Raw genomic sequence first — 14,785 nt, forward strand, 5'->3', positions numbered from 1 at the left:
CAAAACCTTCCTGTTACAAAGGGAGAAGTCACAGGGGAAAATGGCTCACTTACCAAAACAGCCCATCTCCTCCTCCGTATTTTCCTATGAATGGCATTTTTCCCCTATATGAAAATGTTTTCTTTCTTTTTTTCCCCCCATCCATTTAAAAGGTTCCAAAGATTGCTAAACAGGATTGACAGCAATGACTGTATGTAGTTTATATGGTCCGTAGCCAAAGTCCTAAGTAATTTTTCTGTTTCAAGCTTCTGCAACAAGCCCTCACCTAGCAGTAACAGCACCCTGAACACCCACCTTGTCAAAGCCAACACTCATCCACATTAAGAGCTGTGTCTGCCTGAATCTGTTTGTGATGTGGACACCAACTAAAAATACACTAAAAATACTTGTAAGCAAACAGTCGTATTTAATGTTGAAGTGACTCTTAAGGAGAGCCATCTTGGTCACTAGAAATCCTATTTCTCAAAACAAGAGGTGCATACCCTGTTTTTCATCTGCTGTATTCTTGCACACATAGCCTGAATTTAGATTGCTGCTCGATGGCACACTCCACAGCACGAAACATCTCTGAGACTCCGGAAAAGGAAGGAAATCTTCTCTTGTACGTGGTAAGACAAAACCCAATTGCTTTTTGGCATGAGTGCTAGTTTAGAAACTTTGTGCAGCATGAAAGTACATCAGTGGATGGACACCTATTGTCCAAGTCTTCAAAAAAAAAAAAAACCCAAGGGACAGAGAGACAGAGACCTATGGAACCTGAGTGGGCCCGTGCACAGAAAAAGAAAAACTGATGCTCTGAGAGCTCCTGGAAGATGTAATGTAACGCAGCCTGAGGCCTCAAGAAAAAGAAAGAAAAATCACCAAAGAGATCCAATAATACTGAAAGAGTTACTTGGGGATGCACGCTGGAGGAAATACTTGTATCTGAATCAGAGGAAATCCTCCCGTGATGCTACAAGAGCATGAAGAGCAGCCACTGCCCCAGCGAGAGAGAAAAATAGCTCACCCTTTGAGTCAGTGGCGTGCGCTGGGAAGCGGTGATCCTGAGAGTGCTCCTCATGCACCTCACACACACGAGGCTTGTGTCAGCCACCGCCCCTTGGGCTGCATGGGGTCACAGCTCCGCATGGCATATCAGGGACTGCCTGGGATGCCTCTGCTCCACAGGGAGCCATGAGCTGGGGTCTCACTTTGGGGCTTGCTACAAGGCCAAAAGCAAGCAGGTGTTGAAACCTAAGAGGCTCGAAGAGGCACCAGCAAGGCCCTCGGACTGTGAGAGTTTAGGGCAGCGACAGCGCCAAAGAAGCCACCACAGGGTGCTCAGCCGAGCTGTGCTCCAGGTGCCAGCTAACACTGGAGCTCAGGGGCACTGCAACAAGCGGCAGGCTCAGCTTTTGCTGCCACCACCTCCGACTTCACACCTCGCATCAGATAAAAGGCCTCTTGCACGCATCCGGCGTGAGGAGCAGCAGTGCTCTGTGCCTTCAGTTCTGCCAAAGTTACCTGCTTGCTCTACTTTCAAGTCTTTTGGTTGCAGGTAACAAAAAAGCGCCACTTTTGGTGGTTTTTCCCCAGTAGCCTGCTCTGGAGTTTCAGGGGTTTTTCCTCCTTAGCACACGTTCTTTTAGAAATTATAACCTGGTATTTTTTGAGAAAGTCTGGGTTTAGTTCCACGCAACACGGACTTCAGTTTGTTTAGTGCTATTTTTACTGGACATAGTTTACTTGGCATAAAAGTTATATGATTTATTTTTATATTTTTTTACAGCCATATACTATGTCCTTACCCATGAATTTCTCATTTTCTTTTGCATTCTAGCACACAATGCATACATTCTTCTGCCATTACGTATATACCAAGCACTGAGACAGCAGACCTACCATGTCAGCAGTATCCTCTTGTATCATGGCCCATGGACAGAGCTACTGCTGTTCGTTGTCTCCAGGCCTTCGAAGGTCATCAAAGGACTAAAAATAGCTGGTTAAGGAAGGCAAACTTAGGCTTTGATGATGATCATGAGGCACACGTATTTCCAGCACATCATCTGCTACCACTAGTGGTATCAGCACTGCTAGCTCCTAACCCTGCATGCTACAGGTGGGGATGCAAGAGCCGTATTCCCAGCGTTGTGAAGTCATTGCAAGCGACTCCCATTTCTCCCTTCTTGGCATCCAATGACTTATTATTGTTGTGAATATAGAAAAAAAAAGCAATTGTTCCAGCTTCCTCTTTAAAAGCACAAAAGACACCACACCTAGCCAGTCTCCATCTGCTTTTGCCACCACCACGACACCACGTTCCTCAATTTCATCACCAGGGGAGTTGGTACTTTTGCCAACTCACAAACCAGCACACTTATTTTGAGCAATGCAACTACAAAGCAGGATGTGGTGCAGCAGCAGAAGTGCTTCTGTTAAGGAAATGCAGCTATGGAATAAGTGACTTTAACCCACACGTTCAAGGAAGCTTAGCAAGAACTTGTACTGCATATGAAAACCTCCACTGCTGCTTTTCTCTAAATCTGAGCCTAAATTCCTGTACAGCCGCTGCTTAGCAGTGCCGATACACGCTGGTTTACGTAGTCCTCCCAGAGATACAACAAGACACCACTATTGCCACTGTATGCCTACATTTTCTGACAAACCAGAAAGCTTAGAAGCATTATCAAGTGATATAAGAAAAACACTTCCTGTTGTTTTCCTACGGGAGGATTTTACTCCTAACTCCAGCTAGAAATTCCATAGAAAATCCTGGAATCATTTAAGTTGGACGCTTAAGGTCATCAGGTCCAACCATCCACCTAGCCACCAAGTCCACCTCTAAACCACATCCCGAAGCACTTCATGAACACGTCTCTTAAATACCTCCACGGATGGCAACTCCACCACCTCCCCGGGCAGCCCGTTCCAGTGCTTGACCACCCTCTCCATGGAAAAAAATCTTCTGAATACCAAATCTCAACCTCCCCTGGAACAACTTGAGACTATTTCTTAAAATAAAAATTTTAACAGACTGGCCTCGGTACCAAGCCCTGGGGAACAGCACTTGTGACTGGCTGCCAACTGGACTGCACTTCATTCACAGCGACCTCTGAGCCCGGCCATCCAGCCAGCTTCTTCCCCAGCACGCCGCACATCCGTCCGAGCCATGAGCAGCCGGTTTCTCCAGGAGAAGGCTGTGGGAAACAGCATCGCATGCTTGGCTAAACAAAAGACTTCCTATCATTCTTTCTTTGAAATCCTCATAGATGACTAATAACTTGACAACCAGCTCCGTTCTGCAGAGAAGATCAGAATGTTGTTTTGATTTAAAGGATCAGATTTATTAAATGCCTGCTCTTGAGTGGGAAGACTACCGCTTCTTACACGACTGCAACAAGGAAGTCCAACAGCACTGGGAGCTCAGTTCTAAAGAGAATAAAATAACTCATGTTTGTCTTATAAGGCAGGGCTGTTTTTATTAAAGCGAGCTCTGCAAGGTTTAAGAGACCGTGATGTACACAAATGAATTTATTATACAATAAGAATGTGTTTATTCTTATACTCATCATTTTTTTTTATTCTGTAGTAAATTTTACCAGAAGGTGTCCAGAAAATATTGGAATTGAAAACAGCTTATTAAGAACTAATAAAAGTATTTTCAAAGTAGTACTTGACCATCCTGTCATACTGCTAATTTAATGTATTTTCCATGATACTACGGCTAATAGTGCTGTGGCAGTTAGTAGATAAATGACCACGAATTTATCAAGCTAAGTTTATGGAAGACAATTTATAGCCAGGCCTGTGACAGAAATACTGTGTGCATTTCTCATGATTACAGTTTCTAAAATAGTGTTGAAAAAGTGGAAAATGTTCAGGTAAGAAGCACAACAGGGAAAAGTCAAGCAAGCGAATTTCACCAATGAAACACTTAAGTTGTAATCTAATTTCAGGACTCAATAAAAGATTTAGGAGTGATTTGACAAATGTCGGAATACAACCTTGAACAAAGAAGAGTTTTCTGTTAGTGGATAGCTCTTACATCCAGGGGAAGGAGTTATGGAGAGTGACAGCCAAATGGAAGCTGGAACAAATCAGGTAAGGCAACAATTTTTTACATGAGGTTTAACTACAGATGAAGGAGCTGTTTTCTGAAACCAGAAACTGAGTCAAGAAGGGTCAAACTTTGAGAGATATTTTGGCTAAAACATAGCAGCCTAACTGGGAATAATCAAACAGGAAAAGAAGAAAATAATCTTGGGCATGTGCTGGTTGAAAAAACCTTCAGCTGCTGCTGGCATCTGTCAGAATCTGGGTAGAAAAGAAAAAAAAAAAAAAGTAGGGCATAACATGCCAGAATTACCCAAGTTTGGCCACTAAGAGTTCATTTTTTCCCTGTTTGTTTGTTTTTTAAATCCTCAAAGCCAAAACAAGAAATAAAGACTGACCCCCACACAAGTTAAAGGCTGATGACATATTCGTGGAATTAAGATTTCATGGCAACGGTTTAGCTTTGAGTTGAAATATTTGTACTAAAAAAAGGAAGTACGCCAAGCCTCTTAATCAACAGTGCTTTCCAGTGTTAAAGAAAGCAATGCATTAGAAATGACCTATTCTGTATTTCTACATTTTACTAAAAAAGAGGTTGTTTAAAGAAAAAAAACAAACCACCTCTCCTGGCAGTTTCCAGAAAGGCTGCATTAATTTGCCCTCATATAGGAAAATGTTAAGAATACGTGTGGGGAAAAAAAAAAACTTTTTATATAATTACATAAAGGAAACCAATTTGGGGAGGGGAGAGGTGCAAACCCAACGATTTCTAGAAGTGATGATATATAAGCACTCGGGAACTGATGCACAGATCTCCAGACTGACACGGGTGCACAGCCCGGAGGTTGACAAACACAGGAAACTGTCCCGTACACTCCCAACACGCTGAAATAACGCACACGGAACGGTGATGCAAGGAGGGACTCTTTGCTGTGCTTTGCATCTCATCTGGCAATTCTGACTTTCCATGCGAAACATCCGGCATCCTGAGCCAACTGAATCAAAAACAGTTACGGAAACGTTCTGCTGACACACACAAGCTGAGAAAAGAAGGAATTTGAGGAGTCTCTCAGACAACTTGAACACTTCCATCACATCTTAACAAGATGACTTACTTGCTTTTCATTATCTATACTCTTCCCCAGCATGTCTCTATTGTTCCTACGCATACCACGTACACTTGTCCTGAAATGTTGATGTCCAATCTCTCTGCCTTCTGACAAACCTTTGTTTTCTTTCATTGGGCATCTGTTAGAACAAAACATTAAGAACACCACAAAAAAAAAGTCTAATTTCTTTTGTTTTTAATGTGACTGCTTATTAAAGGAAGCAAGGTGAGGCACCTTTAGAAACTACCAGCATACTGTACTGGTTGTGAAGCAAAAGCAATGGACAGGAAATCACGGATTCACATGAAACACTGGCACGATGCTTCCTGACCCCCCTCATCACTCACTTTTGGCAGGCTGCTGTCAGAGGAGCTGTACTGGTGCTAGGAAAATGAGCTGTAAATGCGTAAAAAAAAAAATGCTGAAGTGTTTTTTTTGCTTACACAAGCAAGTTCTTAAATATTTTTGCTTTCTTCAGGTACTGCTTCTATTCAGAATGACAGAGATGAACCAGAAGATGCAGATCACTGATGCCACAGAAAAGGGATCTTGTGGCCGTGGATGCAGAGAACTTGGAGGCAGCTCTGGGGTGGCACTGGCAAACACCCATTCGGATCCAACCAGAACCAGGATCCCTTCCAACCTCCCAACGTGTGGGAATAATTATTACAGAAGATCTCAGTTTGGAAGATGTGTGCTGAAGGTCTCTTGCTTAGTATGACTTAACTGAAATGTGTAAGAAATAAATACTGTACGCAATACCCCACAAAATAAATACTGTACGAGGAAACTATTTTAAACTTCGTTATAATGAATGAAAATGAAATTTTAATCACAGGCCTGGAAGCTGGCTTTTGCCTAAAGAATAGTAATAATTACCAGATTTCATTCAATATTAGCAAACACAAGACAGTAATTTGACATGGCTAAATTGCCATTAACTTTCTACTCTCAGCATTACTCAGTTAAGACAGAGAAGGGAATGAGAAGTTAAATCATTTAAAATACTTAGCAGGTGGCCTATACTCTACATTTCCTTAATTAAAATGGTCAGTTGTAGCTACGTGCTAGGAGAGTTCACTTGAGAAAGAGACTTAAGCATACAGAAGTAATATCAGATAGAAAAAAAAGATGGAAAAAGACAACCATCAACATAAAAATCACAAGTGTTGAAATCTCTTAAAGTCATTTTGGGAAGCTGAGAAGTTTGGGAAAATTTCCCTTATGTCGGGACTGAAAGACGATACAAAATAACAGAGTAAGCCCTTAGGAGGAGGAAAAAAAAGGCTACTGGTGCATAAAAGGCTCTTGTTTTGCAAAAAGAGTAGGATATCTTGTCAGAAATTACTGGGGGTCATGTGGGATATGAGGTGAGCTGGTTTTCTGTCCAGCAGTAACTGATTTAACGAATGTATGCCAACAAGTGTTAATCAGCCTTTTAACGTGCATCCAACACATTTAAAAGAGCTGGCTCTGAAGGCGTTTTATTTGCTGCTATTCTTTTTGCAAGATGCTGGAGTACAAGGGAAGTTCCAGAAGACTACCACAGTGCTCAAAAAAGGGAGGTATTTTAAAACAGCAAGCTGCATGTCCCAGGTATGCACACGCTCATTAACCTCCCCTGAAACCCACGCCAAACAACAGCAAAGCTGATGGGATTCCATTAATAAGGTGTTAAGGGTCTGAAACCCAATTAATGACAGTCAACAGTTTTAGGAAAATCAGTTTTTATCATCAAACATGCATGAGTTAATTCTCTGATGAGATTAAATCTTTTTTCCTGATAAAGGCAATTGCATAGAGGTAATAAAACTTTTGTAGTGCACTTGGCTTTTCCTGTATGAGACACCGATGCATTAACTGGTGCCATAAACTTTCGTCAGAACACACATTACACAGATTAAGAACTCTTTAGCTGATGCATCTTCAACAGCCAACTACGGAGGCTATTAATTAAACAGCCATAGATCTTATGGGGTCTGTCACAATTTGAACTGTGACTGGCGTTTTCTTATTTACTGAGAACTGGGAAGTATAAATCAGCCACTGCTGGGGATAACTGTAAGACTGGCAAATAGTCACAGGCAAACTTATGAGGTGGCTGCCCCATCCCTGGAGGTGTTCAAGGCCAGGCTGGATGGGGCTTTGGGCAGCCTGGGCTGGTGGGAGGTGTCCCTGCCCATGGCAGGGGGTTGGAATTAGATGATCTTTAAGGTCCCATCCAACCCAATACCTTCTGTGGTTCTGTGCTGTACTGCACAAGGCACTGCATCACTTGTGTGATAACAGTGCTGTCACACAAGCTGTGTTTAAATACAGAGCCATGCTCTACATTAAGGATGAGGTAGGGAGAAGCAGATCTCCGGGTCACAACCACTTGCTGGAGCGCCAGGACTGACACCCATGACCACCGTTCCCATCTGTGCTTGGTCAGTGGGTTTTTAAACGTGAATTTTCTTGTGATCTTAGGAGAGGCATTTGACATATTCCTCTAAGGAGAGCCTGAGAATTTGTTTCCTTGGACTCAGCAAAACTTCCCCAAACTGCTTCACTAGATCAAACATTAGTCTTCAATTAAAAAAAAGAAAAGAAAAGCACAAAAAAGCACATTCTTGCTGCTCACTCAGAACAAAGGATCCTCTAAGGAAGGACACGCACTCTCCTTGTTCTGAATGGGAAATTAGTCCTTAAGCCTTGCCCGTCTTGCTGTACAGTAATATTTACTGATGGACTTCAGCTCAGAAAAGGCAAAAAGAAAATTGTACAGATGTCTGGTACACGGCACAGATTGAAGTTTCGTTATGCTAAGCAGTTCACTTTACTAAAACCACGAAGAAAGAAAACTCAAGCATCTGCATTTCTGTGTGTGAGGGGATGTCACGTTTAACGTGAGCCAACTTGTGGGCTACACATGGCTAAGGCAGTTTCTCACCATCACAGGATGTAGCACGAGAGCTAGTCTGCACTCCGTACACTTAGCAGGTACACGTGGTCACTCCAAAAGAAAAACCCTGGCCTCTGTTATGTTTTTTTTGGCCTCTATTGAATAAACTTAACACACAAATAAAATTACAGGCACAGGAGGATCGGCAGATTGCAGTTGTGGTCCTTCAGAACTTCAAAGTCTGTGCTGAGGGTTAAAGACGTGACATGAGGGCAGGTTCAGACACGAAACCACCAAGGCTCTTTCTCACACCATCTTGTTGGTCACTGCATGAACGCAACAAAGAGCCCTGCAGCGTGCACCTCCCTTATGGTCAAAGCGGTAAACGTGACCGCATGCTGGGACGCTTCTGCGTTCCTTCACAGAAAAGAGAAGGAACCGAGGAACACATTGCTGTTGGGGATAAATAACAAGTGTGTTCATGTTCATCTGGTAAATGCTCTGCACATTTTACTCTAACACTTGGTGCATTATCAGAATGGAAAAGCAACTGGTTCATAACATAACTTTCAGAAAATATATACACACGTGTGTACACACACATATATATTTAAAATAAGTCCATAGAAAGGAGCTTAAAATCCCAGCTGGGATTTGGATTTCAACTAGTTAACTTCTGTTGGAGCTTATTCTTCGTACAACTCTTTGGAGAGACATCATCACATTTTCTGGTGTTTTAATGAATATATCATGACAAAAACTGCGGAAAGGTCTATTGTTTTAAATATTACCACTGTACATTTGGTGATAGCCTGCAACCCATTCTGTCCTCGATTTCCACATGCTTCACGGCAGCTCAGCAGTGGAAGACATGGTAAGGACAAAGCGACCAAGAAATCGAAGCTGTTGGAAAACAACACTAACACTTGACACCCAAAGTAAACCTGCATGAGCTCTTGCCACGTTACTTTAAAGGTTTTAATGAACCTTTTCATTCTCTAAGAAGTCCAATCCAAACACTATTTTTCTACTAACGAGCTGATACTTTCTACAGAAAAATGCAGCAGAATGAGTTTTCCCTACGCAAGAGTTTGCAAAACACAGGCAGAAATCCAAACACATGCAAAAACATCTCCAAAACACCTCCGGGTACGTTGCTTTATTTATTACATCCTAAAACACCACTAGCAGGATTTTTGGCCTCTGTACGCAAAATAACCACTTATCACTGCGTTTAACTGTTAACAGCCCTATGCAAAGCCCTTCAATTTTCAGTCACTAAAAAATCATTGCAAAACCAAGAAAAACTCATTTCACCTGACTTTCAAGTACATTTCTTCCAAATACACTCAACGTGCTTGAAAGGTATGTTACAACATAAGATGATATACTGTCAAGAAAAAAATAAGTGCAAATATAAAACAGAGCACATATTAAGAACTTGTAAGCAGAAGGATTGTCATCTCAGACCACAGAAGCAGAACGCCCTGACACTGTGCATGGCCACACTACATCACCCCATTCACGAAGTGATCTGGCTTTGCTCTGGTAGCTATGCTGAACAACCCATCTACACCCTTGTATTTCTGAGTGAGAGGACTTGGCGTGAGAGGAGAGGACTCTGCAGTTTGCATCTCAATGAAAACATTGATCTTCAGCCACTGAAAACATATGACCTCTAACAAACTGGAACAGAAGTAAAACATTATTCTCCTGGATGGGATGTGAGAAAACCAGTTACAGGCCACATCATTCTCCCCCACCTCACACACTCTCTCCTCCCTTCCCCCCTCAGTCATCCAATGTCACCTAAGAAAAAAAGCATGTTAAAAATATTTACATGCACATTGCCAATCTGAAGCTCAGCAAGCCTACTAAAATTCCAAAATATAAAAGGACTTACCCAATGTGTCTTTCAGATTTTTAACCAGAGAACCTTTCTTCAAGCTGTTTTTTCGCTCCACATAGTTTGATGGCACATATCCCGTTTTGTTGGCCGCGTTTCTTACCCTCCACCATGTCTTTGAATCATCTAATAGCCAAAGACGTTCATTTTTCTTGATGTCAAGTTCTTGGTCCTGCTGTGCAGTGTAATCCCACTTTGCAATAACAATAACTTCTTCTGTCATCTTTCATGGAGTCCTTCTGCAACAAAATAATGTAACATGTTCATCAATACATTACATCATGCAACTCTTGCTCAAATTTTTCAAGTTCTTCTGAAATAGGCCAGAAAAGGGAAGGGAGAAACAAGAAAGCCACAGAGAGATAAAAATCTCAGAAGGGAACTCCTTTAAAAATAAGGAAAGTACCACTGACCTTTCTTGCTTTTTCTGCCACTGAAATATGACAACACCCTGATAAGGAAGTTTAGTCATAAGTTCTTTGCTGTATATGAAATATTATTCAGATACATATTAATATAGTGTAAGTTATAATCCCCATTCAGTTTTTGTAAATATTGTTATAAAACTACCCCAAACCTGGCATTTGAAGTCCTGATTTGAGAAAAAAATATAGCAGTATTCCAAAGATGTATTTCCTTCCACCCTAGTTTTCATACTTAATACACAAATCCTATACTCACACTCATGCAGACATATTACTTAGAAGTTCTCTGCATTTAAAGTTATCCATCTTTAGGTAGGAAGTTAGGAGTATTTCAGTATTCAATATATTGGGTAATGTATTTTAGTGGGGAAATCTGTATTTTAGTGGGGAAATCTCTGCCACCACAAGGGTACTGGTGCAGTAAGCCTTTGTCCAACTCACCTCGTAAAGGCAGCACATGAGTGCCATTTTAGAAGCCTTTGCTTCTGCTTTGCTGCCAAGAGGAGCACCCACTGCGTTTTCCTGGACCTACTGCCATTTATTCCCTACACTAAACTTCTCCAGAGTGCCAGAGAAGCCCAAACAAGCAGTCTTTTTGACTTATCTGTTGCAAGAACTGTCTTTTCAGAAGCTATTTGTCACCTGCATGCCTCCACATCTTCCTACGCATCAGGTAATTGCCAGGAACAGAGCAGCTCTGTGACAATCAGCGAGCACAATAGTGAGCAAGGAAGAGAGGAGTCCCAGGCCAGTACCACCAACATGCTAGGACATTATAATGCAGACCAAAACAGGGTTACTTTTATCCCCTAAATTAGAATCACAGAATCATCAAAATTGGAAAAGACCCTCATGATCACCCAGTCCAACCATCAAGTGAGCTGCTGAGCCCCATCACTAAACCATGTCCCTTAGTGCCACGTTCCCACGTCTCTCAAATACCTCCCAGGGATGGGGACTCCACTGCCTCTCCAGGCAGCCCATTCCAGTGCCTGACCACCCTCTCCATGGAAAATTCTTCCTGATATCCAATTTAAACCTCCCCTAATGCAACTTGAAGCTGTTTCCCCATATCCTATCACTTGTGCCTTGAGAGAAGAGACCGACACTGTCCTCGCTGCAGTCTCCTCTCAGGTCTCCTGCCAGCCTCCTCTTCTCCACTAAACAGCCCCAATTCCTTCAACCACTTCTTGTTAAATCATTTTTTCCAGAAATTCTTTGAAAAACTTCTGAGAAGTCGCTTCAAGTTCTCTGATTGCTGGGTTTTTGTTTGTTTGCTTTTGGGGGTGGAGGAGGAGGTCAGGAAAGAGTGGGAGATGAGAATTTATTTGAAGATCAGTGTAGCAGACTACTTTTCTAAAAAGCGAAAGCTGTGCATTTACAATAAATAACAGTTTAGTAGAAGCAGTTTCCTGAGTACTTCAAATTATTCATGTCCAAAGATCTTTTTTGCATGATTTGACTTTGTTGCTTAATTCTTACCAGTCCACTAGCCCATGGTAAACACGGACACTTTAATAGTCTACTTGTCAGAGAATTTAAAATCCATCATGTCATTCAGAAATTGTTCTGTTCAGCTCGTAAGTTACACCACTTCTCCTCAGGAGTGATATTGCGTTCTGTTCTGCAATTTGTAAGTGAACGCTCACCTTTCCAAACAGAAAATGCAGAGGAATGTACAGCAGTTACAAACACAATTTGAGTACGGGTCTTCACAGCTGACAGCCCCAAGATGAATTCAAAAGGAAGCTGTGATGTTTTGAACAATAAAGAAGAAACAGAAGTCTTCCAGTTCAAAATGACTGTGGTGCATGCATATAGAATTGTGATATTTACAAGAAAAATCATTATACCCTTAAAAAAATCCCTTCCTAAAACAGCAATGCTGCCTGACAGTGACAAAGACAGCAGAGCCTGAGCTCTGGAGCGCCGTCTCCCATAACACGTCCTGGTTTCTGACTCGCATGCAGGGGGCAGATAGCCTGCGGATCGATGCGCTGATGTAGCCACAGGGAGACTGCAATCAAGCGTGTGCTGGATGCCGGTGCCATCGATATAAACTCTCTCCCCAGTCTACATCGATTCGTTTTTATCTCGGCAATTGTAAAATGGTCAATCCGCACTGTTCCTGGGGGTATGGAGAACATGGAGAGAGAGAGAGAGCTCTCTCAGTGCAGCTGGCTGCTGGTGCTCCCACACAGGTTCTGCTTCTAAAATGGTTATTTTCACAACACAGGCAGGTTGAAATTATCTATCTGCATTACAATCTGTTAATTAAAAATAACACATTAGGTATAACGTTGCACTAATGATTGATGGAAAACTATTGAACTCCTCCCATTCCTCTAAAGCTTAAAAAAAAAAATCCCTGAGCTGTCTGCTGCCCTACGGGTCACTGAGCTTTCCCCAAAGCATTGGGCAAGAACAGAGTGCAAGAAGAAAACATGCGTCAGGGCTGATGAGGTCAACTATAGGGTCCTTGGAAACTCCCTCAGGACAGGATTTCCATAGCTCCAGCTTGGTGTTACACAGGACTGCCACTCTGAATGAGAACTGTCACCATGTCACAAGCAGACCCCTTGCGTCTGTAGACATGTAGGATAGCCACGTTGCTCAGGTGCCGTGCTCAAACACAGCCCAACTCAGTCAAGCAATCTGGGTTTTGCTCCATGTTAATGGCATCTTTGCCCAACAGGGGACAGGAATGACACATTTTGACCCTTTATAAAAAAAGGAATCATACAACTGCAGTTAAACATTTGTCCACTTAAAGCTGTCTGCGTACATCTGGAGGGGTTTACTTTGCTATTTTCTTTTTACTTTTAAGTGTGAGGGAGCAGTATTAAAGTTCTTAAAGTTGCTTTCTTAGGGTTACTTAATTTGACTTGCTCCATCGAGGACAATCCAGTTCTTCCTGTGACATTTGCAGAGCTAAGATTTCCTTGGACGTGAATAAGGCCACATTTGTTCTCCAGGAGGGGGGCTGCAGAATAAATGGTTTTGAAATGTTTCTGCCGCACAGCAATGTGCCGAACAAAGGGTTAGAAGCAACGACATAACTCAATCTGGGGGAAAACGTAAGGAACAAAAAACAAAGCAATCTTCCAAAGCTTCTCAGTGTCCCATCTAAGCTCGACATGCACTCAGAAGGCAAAAATTCTTCAGTATATTGCTTCTACACTGCACAACCAAAACCACCGCAGCCCCCGTAGACACTAATGTTAACACAACTCTTTCATACCAAGAAAACCCATTGCTGCTAGAAGCCTGCAAGCTTCTGGCACGTTCCCCTGCAAAAAGCTCAGAAGTCCTAACACCGAATGACCAAACCTCCTCCTCACGTCAGATACGACAGCAACTGGCGCTTCAGAAAGCGCCGATAAGAAGCTTTGAAATGCCTATGCAAGGAGCGCCAAGTTCATCGAATGCAACACAGCCGCTTCTCACTACAAAGGGTTGTTTTGCTTTAAAAAGCGTGTGTGTGGCCTTGGGTTTTCAGCTTACTGCATCCACAACCCACACCTTCAAAAGGTGATCTCAGTGTTAGCTACAGGACGTAACGCTGCCAAACCCTCTTCTGCCTTCCTTGTTAGCAGGGCTAGTAAGCTACTTGGTTTTACCAACGCTGTATTTGCCAAAATGTTGTAACCGATCAGCTGGAAGCCACAAGTTCTGTGCTTTCACTGAATATTCATGGACTATAAAAGCTAAAGCCAAGCTTGTTCAGCAGACAAGGGCTTTTGGAGATGGCATCCAGCTCTAGAAATAAAAACGAGTGGTAAGTGGCAAGGCTTCCAACTGGACGGGAGCACACCCCTCACTGCTCAGGCTTAAGCACTGAAGCAGAAGAGCAACCGGGCAAGCTGTAGTTATATCCCCAACACAGCTGCGAGAGGCCCAAAAATAAAAACTAGCTCTTTTCCAGAACATGAGGCTGTTTAAACCTGATTTCTCTAGAAAATACATCACGTTTCTTTCTGGAGATTACAGCCAGAAGTTAAAAATGAAGCATGGAGAAGTTGAAAACGATGATTACAGTGCTCTGCTCTGCAGGAGAAAACTCTGAGCAGTGGGTACTGCACTGAAACGACAAGTAGTTTTCTTAGGGGGACTTCAAGCAACTCCACTGTAATGACAATTTCATTAATCCTATCAATGAAATTGAAATTCCAGGGTATCCTTCCACAAACTTCTGTGTCTACGGCTCCTGAGGCAGCAGCTAACTCGAGAGGTAACATCTGCACCGTGTTTCACCCAAGCAGCCATTAGCAGATAAAACCAAAGATAAAACACCTCAACAGCAAACCAGCACGATGTTGTGTGATTCTAAAAGAGCTGCAGTCTTTGAACTGAAGACAGAACTTACTGACGTATAAATGTCATGGAAAATGTCTTTGGGTACAAGAAAATTATTTTTTAAAAAAATTAG

At 42.4% G+C, this 14,785-nt stretch overlaps 1 protein-coding gene across 5 annotated transcripts in view; it reads right to left on the bottom strand.

Moving 5' to 3' along the window:
* Window positions 1-14,785, bottom strand: part of NCK2 (NCK adaptor protein 2) — an 83,279-nt gene that overhangs the window by 19,413 nt on the left and 49,081 nt on the right. For 3 of the 5 annotated variants that reach the window (XM_082761151.1, XM_082761149.1, XM_082761148.1), the window contains one exon: window positions 9,929-10,170. In XM_082761151.1, the coding sequence (XP_082617277.1) occupies window positions 9,929-10,154 (226 nt within the window). In that variant the 5' untranslated portion in view covers window positions 10,155-10,170. Of the gene's footprint in view, window positions 1-2,865; window positions 3,164-9,928; window positions 10,171-14,785 lie in introns of those variants that run through there. The other 2 variants (XM_082761152.1, XM_082761150.1) reach the window with 2 other exon arrangements.

This window comes from Aythya marila, assembly GCF_965140915.1.
Source record: "Aythya marila genome assembly, chromosome: 1".
Taxonomy (NCBI): Eukaryota; Metazoa; Chordata; class Aves; order Anseriformes; family Anatidae; genus Aythya; species Aythya marila.